Source organism: Rhinopithecus bieti, unplaced genomic scaffold (genome assembly GCF_001698545.2).
Source record: "Rhinopithecus bieti isolate Rb0 unplaced genomic scaffold, ASM169854v2 scaffold_574, whole genome shotgun sequence".
Classification (NCBI taxonomy): Eukaryota; Metazoa; Chordata; class Mammalia; order Primates; family Cercopithecidae; genus Rhinopithecus; species Rhinopithecus bieti.
In genome coordinates, this window is record NW_016803605.1 from 35,709 (window position 1) to 43,318 (window position 7,610).

The 7,610-nt window shown below is 43.2% G+C and overlaps 2 protein-coding genes across 2 annotated transcripts in view; one reads left to right on the plus strand and one right to left on the minus strand.

The window, feature by feature from the left end:
- The window catches only part of LOC108539882 (caspase recruitment domain-containing protein 8-like), a gene marked incomplete at its 3' end in the record, with an annotated part of 63,885 nt that overhangs the window by 35,608 nt on the left and 20,667 nt on the right, over window positions 1–7,610 (minus strand). The window lies entirely within an intron of this gene.
- LOC108540104 (caspase recruitment domain-containing protein 8) overlaps window positions 13–7,610 on the plus strand; it is a 15,924-nt gene continuing 8,326 nt past the window's right edge. The window contains exons 1-4 of the mRNA XM_017889085.1: window positions 13–1,734; window positions 2,336–2,486; window positions 2,811–3,040; window positions 3,120–3,379. Coding sequence (XP_017744574.1) covers window positions 1,674–1,734; window positions 2,336–2,486; window positions 2,811–3,040; window positions 3,120–3,379 — 702 coding nt within the window. The 5' untranslated portion in view covers window positions 13–1,673. The remainder of the gene's footprint in view (window positions 1,735–2,335; window positions 2,487–2,810; window positions 3,041–3,119; window positions 3,380–7,610) is intronic.

Below are 7,610 nucleotides of genomic sequence, written 5' to 3' on the forward strand. Positions count from 1 at the left end.
AATAAAAATAGAATAAAACCAATGCCAAATACCCCAAAGCAGGACCCTCTGGTCAACTGCACTGCAGCAGAGGTTCTAAAGTCAATGCTGTCCAATAGCGTTCTCGCCCAGGATGGAAATGTTCCCTGTCTGTGCTGTCCAGTGTGGAAGCCACTGTGGCTTTTTTTTTTTTTAAGATACATACTTTGATTAGAATTGCTGAAAAAATATTCAGGATTTTTGCTCTCGTTGTTGATGTCTTTAACAGGCTTTATGTTCCAGCTGAAACCTGGTTTTGCATTGCAATCAAATGTTCTTTTTTTTTTTTTTAAGACAAAAGTTGCCTTTAGTAATAATTCCTCAATTATTTTCTTTCTTTTTTTGCTTTCTTTCTTTCTTTTTTTTTAATCAATGACTTTTTTCTACAGTTTGGTTTTGGACTTACTTCAAAATTTCTCAACAATTGCTTTCACGGATATTCAGCTGATGGAAGTGTTCACTGTTGTAACCTTTTGTGGAGAGGGATTTGGGAATATCTATCAAACAGTAATGCTCAGACTGAGTGCAGTTGTAATCCCAGCGCTTTGGGAGGCCACGGTGGAAGGATTTCTTGGGGCTGGGAGTTGAAGACCAGCCTGAGACCTCATCTCTGTTCCCTGGGGTCCTCTCCAAAGCAGATTTTGTTGCCAGACATCCCACGCCTATGTCCATTCCCCAGAAAAATTCTTTTAGTTTCACATGGCTGGGGAGGCCTCACCATCATGGCAGAAATCAAAGGAGGAGCAAACGCATGTCTTACATGGTGGCGGGCAAGAGCCACGTGTGGCTTTTGAGCACTTGAAATATGGCTACTTCAAATGAGGAACTGATTTTCACATTTAACAATTTAAAACTAAGATGTAAATAGGCATGTGTGGCTAGTGGCTGTCATATTGGCCAGTGAATATCTTGACCTAAAGTACACTCCATCACTCCTAACCTGACGAACCATTGACTCACCCTGCAGAACGTGGAGCCCATGTTAGCTAATATTGGAATCACCTGTGAGGCTTTGACAGCACTGATGCTCCGGTCCCACCTCCAGACTTCTGATTCAATTGGTGTGGGCTGTGACCTGGGTATTGGGTTGTTTTTAAAGCTTCCCAGGTGTGGTCAAGGTTGGAATTACCTTGGACTATAAATGCATGCATTTCACGCATTGGTCAATTACTGCTTCAGTCTTTGATTCCAACATCATATGATACCAATTGGAGCAATTTAAGCCAGAGAAGCTGGCTGTGTGCACGTTGAACATGGGCACAGTCCAAAGAGAAGAGGGAGAGATGTCAAGACACATTTGGCTCAAGGGAGCATGTTAGCTCTATTATTTATAAATCTGGATAAAAATTTCTTTATTCAAAATGTCTTCTATTTTTTGGTAGTCTAGGCCCATCCTATGTAAGAGAACTTTCTGTGATGATGGGAGTGTTCTGTTTTCTGCTATAGTGTTATAGCCATGAGTGACATGTAGGTGTTGAGTACTTGAAATATGCATAGTGCAACTGAGAAACTCAAGTTAACCTAAGTTTAATTCATACAAATTTAAATACCACATCTGGGTAGCGGCTACTCTACTGGATAGTGCAGCTCCAGTTTTTAATAACATCGTCTTCATCTTCATCAACTAATTCTTGATATTTTTCATCTTTTGTGAAATGAGGATCCCAACCTCCAGCATATCAGAAGACCAGGAATCTTCAGAAGAACAAGTTTCAGGTAATGAGCTAATAGGGAGAGGAGTGAAGGGCATGTGGATTGATGGAAATGTTCTGTGGTTTTATGTGGAGAAGACAATTTAGGGTCTTTTGCGCAGTGAAGAGATCAGGAGTGATTTTCCTTACCTCGGCCACAGTGCACGGTGCAGTTTAAATGGGGACATGTAAGCCTCTCACTGCAGGGGCACGGAAATGCTCAGGGGAACCAGGGGGTGGTCCTGGTGGCTGGGGACAGCAGCAGGGACTAGGAAGGATGCACACTGTTTCACCTTGCAGAAAAGCTCGATCCTTTTGTGACCTGGACTTGCCTTACCAGCAGAAGGTGTCATCTGCTACTTGGGGCCAGTAGAAATGTAGGTACATTGGTTCCAGTCCTCAGCAAACGGTGCCTCCTACCAAAGCTGTCCAGCCTGGCTTCCCAGAAAGCCCTATGGAATTTGGGGTATACTTTTAGTCTTGAGCAAAACTCCATATTCTGGTCACTCTGTTCTCTTTCAATATCTGTATCCCAATAGCACCTGTACAATTCAGCCTCCAGGAGTCCTTCAGGCCATGCCTCTTCCAACCCTTTACCTCTTACATGTCTAGTATTTTCTTTTCAGGAGCTGTTTACTCAGAAATGCATCAAATGATTTCCTCTATTTATGCTGAACTCCATTTTATGTTCAAACAAGATTATAAATATGATCAGTTTCTGGGGCCTGAAGGAAATGTGGATGCTGAGTTGATCAATAAGAGTGCAAACAAATACAGGTAAGAATGGAAGATGCTGATTTGAAAACAGCTCTGATATAAAGGAAGTGTATCGGCTCCATCCCTCATGATAGCTAAAATTTCATCAATAATATGTTTATTTCATGCACTGTGAAACTGGCATTTTAATTTCGACATATATAGAGTGCAGAGAAATTGGAGCCCAGAGAGGTTAATGAACTCCCCAGCGTTTTCTAATGCAGTGAAAGTCGCAGATGGGTTCTGAACCTCGCCTCACTTCAAATCCCACCTCCCTCTGCACATCGCTGCGTAAATGCAGTTCCTGGGGTTCTCCCGTCATGACATCACTCTGGCTCCTTTCAGCCTTCGTTTCCCCACTGCTGGCTGGTATCTGTGGTCAGCTACCGGCCTCGGCTTCGTGGTAAGGGATATGGTCACGGTGACGATTGCGTTTGGTTCCTGGAGTCAGCACCTGGGCCTGGACCTGCAGCACCATGAACAGTGGCTGGTGGCCGGCCCCTTGTTTGCTGTCACTGCAGAGCCAGAGGAGGCTGTGGCCGAAATCCACCTCCCCCACTTCATCTCCCTCCAAGGTAATGCGGGGTGAGCGGAGGCTGTGGGGGCTACCGGGGCGCGTGCTGTCTCACTGCTGTTGCGGTTCTCCTGCGGCAGGTGAGGTGGACGTCTCCTGGTTCCTTGTGGCCCATTTTAAGGATGAAGGGATGGTCCTGCAGCGTCCATCCCGGGTAGAGCCTTTCTATGCTGTCCTGGAAAACCCCAGCTTCTCTCTGATGGGCATCCTGCTGCGGATCGCCAGGGGGACTCGCCTCTCCATCCCCATCACCTCCAACACGTTGCTCTATTTTCACCCCCACCCTGAAGACGTTAAGTTCCACTTGTACCTTGTCCCCAGTGACGCCTTGCTGACGAAGGTAAGCTGAGCGATTTAGGAGACCAGAGAAGATGACAATGATATTTCCAGGTTATTCCCTCGGCCCCTCCAGTGGAACAGAAAGGTCAAGACACAGTTTTCATAGAGAGAACATGGATCACCTCCCCGAGGGTCACCTATAGGTGCTGAATATTGAGCCACATGCAAGAATCCCCATAGAAATTCAGGACTACTGGGAAGGAACCTTCCTTTTCTGGCTCTCAAGGAGGAGATGGTTAGAAGAAGTAATAGCAGAGATTCTCTCATCACATTTTATTTTATTTTATGTCTGAGACAGGGTCTTGCTCTGTCACCCAAGCTGGAATGCAGCGGTATGATCTTGCTACAACCTCTGCCTCCTGGGTTTAAGTGATTCTTCTGCCTCAGCCTTCCGAGTAGCTGGGATTACAGGCAAACGCCACAATGCCTGGCTAACTTTTTGTATTTTTAGTAGAGACGGGTTTCACTATGTTGGCCAGGCTGGTCTTGAACTCCAGACCTTTAGTGACCCTCCTGCCTCAGCCTCCCAAGTGCTGAATTTACAGGCATGAGTCACCGCGCCTGGCCTCTCTCACCAAATTTTAGATGGATAATATCTGAATGACAGTCTCACACTTGCTCACACCTCTGGGATAACTCCTTCCTTTCAGTGGCATCTCCCTCTAGTGCATTTACAAAAGGCTGATGGTCCCACACCCTCTCTTAGATTAGTGATGAAGCAGATGTTCTGCTTTCTGCAGCTCCATAGCTGCTGTGTTTCTGAATAAAATGCTGCTTTTGTGCCTCCAGCCTTGGTGGGAAGATTATGCCAGGAAGATTTCATTAAATTTTACTGTCCTGGTGCCTACCATCTTTGCATCCCAATCACAAGAGGCGAGAGCATGCCTGGCTGTATTTAAGGTGGTTACTGTGGGTAATTTAAATACTGGAGACAATTGGCTGGGGGCGATGGCTCTCGCCTGTAATCCCAGCACTTCGGGAGGCTGAGGGGGGCAGATCGCCTGAGGTCAGGAACTGGTGACCAACCTGGCCAACGTGGTGAAACCCCATCTCTACTAAAAATACAAAAATTAGTCAGGCGTGGTGGCATCTGTGGTTGGCAGGGTTTTTTAAAAAGCAGTTTGAAAATAGAACTCCATTCTCTGCTGGGTTAGTACGGTTCCTGCTGAGATGTTGACTGTTAATCGAATGGAGTTTCCTTTCTAGGTGACTAGATGCTTTTCGCTTGCTGATTTTTGGATATTTACCTTCACTTGGCCTTAGACAGTCTGATGACCATATATTATGGTGAAGTTCATGTTACAGGGTATTTTGCTGGTGATCACTGGGCCTCCTTTATCCAGATCTTTAAATATCTTGCTAGACTAGGAACATTTTTGTCAGTGATTTTCTTAGATTCTAAGTTTTTTCCTTTTTCTTCTCCCTTGGAAATACTGATGATTCGTAGGTTTCATTGCTTTATGTAGCCCCATACTTCTATTTATTTATTATTTTATTTTAGCCTGATGGGGTTAATTAAAAAGGCTTGTCTTCATGTTCTCTCCTCTGCTTGTTCTAGTCTATGATTAAAGCTTTCCACTGTATTTTGTAATATTTTCAATGAATCTTTCATTTCTAGATGTTAATTTTTTTAAGATATCTGTCTCCTTGGTAAATCTCTAGTTCACATCCTGAATGAATTTTCAGATTTTTTTGTGTTGGTTTTCAGATTTATCTTGCATCTCTTATTGAGCTTCTTTAAGCTCAGTCTTTTGAATTATTTATCTGGCACTTTGAAATTTTCATTTTGGTTAGGATCCATTGGTAGAGAATTACTATGTTCCTTTGGGGGTGTCATAACACCTTAAAATAAAATAAAATGCAGTGAGAGAATCTCTGCATATTATTTCTTCTGCTCATCTCCTCCTCAAGATCCAGAAAAGGAAGCTCCCTTCTTGGTGGTCCTAAATTTTTTTTTTTTTTTTTTGAGACGGAGTCTCGCTCTGTCTCCCGGGCTGGAGTGCAGTGTTCGGATCTCAGCTCACTGCAACCTCCACCTCCCGGGTTTACGCCATTCTCCTGCCTCAGCCTCCGGAGCAGCTGGGACTACAGGCGCCCGCCACCTCGCCCGGCTAGTTTTTTGTATTTTTTTAGTAGAGACGGGGTTTCACCGTGTTAGCCAGGATGGTCTCGATCTCCTGACCTCGTGATCCGCCCGTCTCGGCCTCCCAAAGTGCTGGGATTACAGGCTTGAGCCACCGCGCCCGGCCGGTGGTCCTAAATTTTTATGGAGATTGTTGCATGTGGTTCAATATTCAGCACCAACAGATGAAAATTTCATTTTGGTTAGGATCCATTGGTAGAGAATTACTATGTTCCTTTGGGGGTGTCATAACACCGTGATTTTTCATACTTCCATTACTGTAATGCTGTGTCCCCACCCAAATCTCCTCTTGAATTGTAGCTCCCATAATTCCCACGTGTTGTGGGAGGTGATTGAATCATGAGGGCAGGTTTTTCCTGTGCTGTTCTTGTAATAGCAAATAAGTCTCACAATAGCAAATGAGTCTCACAAGATCTGATGGTTTTATAAAGGGGAGTTTCCTGAACAGGCTCTGTCTTGCCTGTTGCCATGTAAGATGTGACTTTGCTCCTCCTTTGCCTTCCACCATCATTGTGAGGCTTCCCCAGCCACGTGGAACTGCGAGTCAACTAAATTTCTTTCATCTATGAATTACCCAGTCTTGGGCAGTCCTTTACAGCAGCATGAGAATGGACTAATATATCTATTCAACAAATATTTATTATGTGCCTTATATATTTCAGGCACTATTTTAGGGGATGTGGATACATCAGTAAGAAATAGTGAAAAACATGACAACCTAAGATATTACATGGAATGTTCATGCTATGGGAAAAATATATGTGTATATAGTAAGAACTCTAACAAATAAAGAATGCTATTCCATTCTTTGAAAATAAGTACAGCCTTATGTCTCTCGACCTCTTCAGAAATCAGTCCATAATGATAACCCTGCCAATGATATACTGATGTTTTTGGTTCTTATACTTCCAATCTGTTGTTGTTATAATTTACATTGAATATATCGGTTCATTTAAAATAATCGTTTATCAGAGATGGCAGGATACATCATGTCTTTCCTCCATCAGTTTCTTTTTATCCTTCTGGAGTTGGTTCTCTTTATAGGCATATGTGGGATGCTTCCTGGATAGGTCTCCACATCCCTTCGCTGCTTAATCCCCATCATGATTTCATCCCTTTGCTCAATATAACTTGAATTTTTTTCTTTTACTTGATCTTCCAGGCCCAGTTTATATTTCAGCTTTGCCCATTCTTTCTTCATTACTATCACTGATATTTTAAAATTAATATAATATGCACATAATGTATTGCTCCATAATTTTCAGAGTGGACACGCCCATGTATCCAGCACCCAGAGCAAGATACAGAACATCTCCAACTTCTCTGAGGCCCCCTTGAACACTCTCCCAGTCATTACCCCAAGGGTGTCTAACAGCCGGACTCGTAATGCCACCTATTGTCAATTGCTTTTAGTTTAAATTCTTGCTTGTTAATTCCATAAAGTCTCTATTGAGTTGCACCTGAGACTTCTGAAAGGTTTTCTTATTGATTGAATTCCATTCTATGTCTTTGGTGGCAGCTCAGATAATTCTGAGGTCTTGCCTTCTGCTCCAGCTGCTGGGCCTCTCAGAGGGGACCTCACTCTTCTGTATCTGCTCCCTGGTGCTCAGGTGGCTGAGCATCTCACAGCAGCCCTGTGATGGAGAGAAGTGACATCTCTACCCTCACCCCTCAGAGACGTGTTCACAGACACAGCCGAGCTACCAGTCCTCACCTGAGGCACCAAAAGGAATCCCCTTTGTCCTCTGGTTTTATAAGTCCCCTGGCCAAACTCTCCACAGTGTAAAAATAAAATCAAACTGTACAGGAATTTATGATAAGTTTACCATTCACAGGAAACCCTTTGGCTCTGAGATATTCATCAGCAAAAGGTTAATACCATATCTATTTGGCATAGAGGCATATTTACATCTATCTATCTAGTTTACCACTCTACCACCTGTCTATTTATCTCTGTATCTCCTTCTGGGTGTTGGATACATGGGTGTATCCACTGTGAAAATTATGGAGCAATAAATTATTTGCATATTTTATTAAAATAGATTATAAAATATAATAGATTATAATTTTTTTTTTTTTTTTTTTTTTT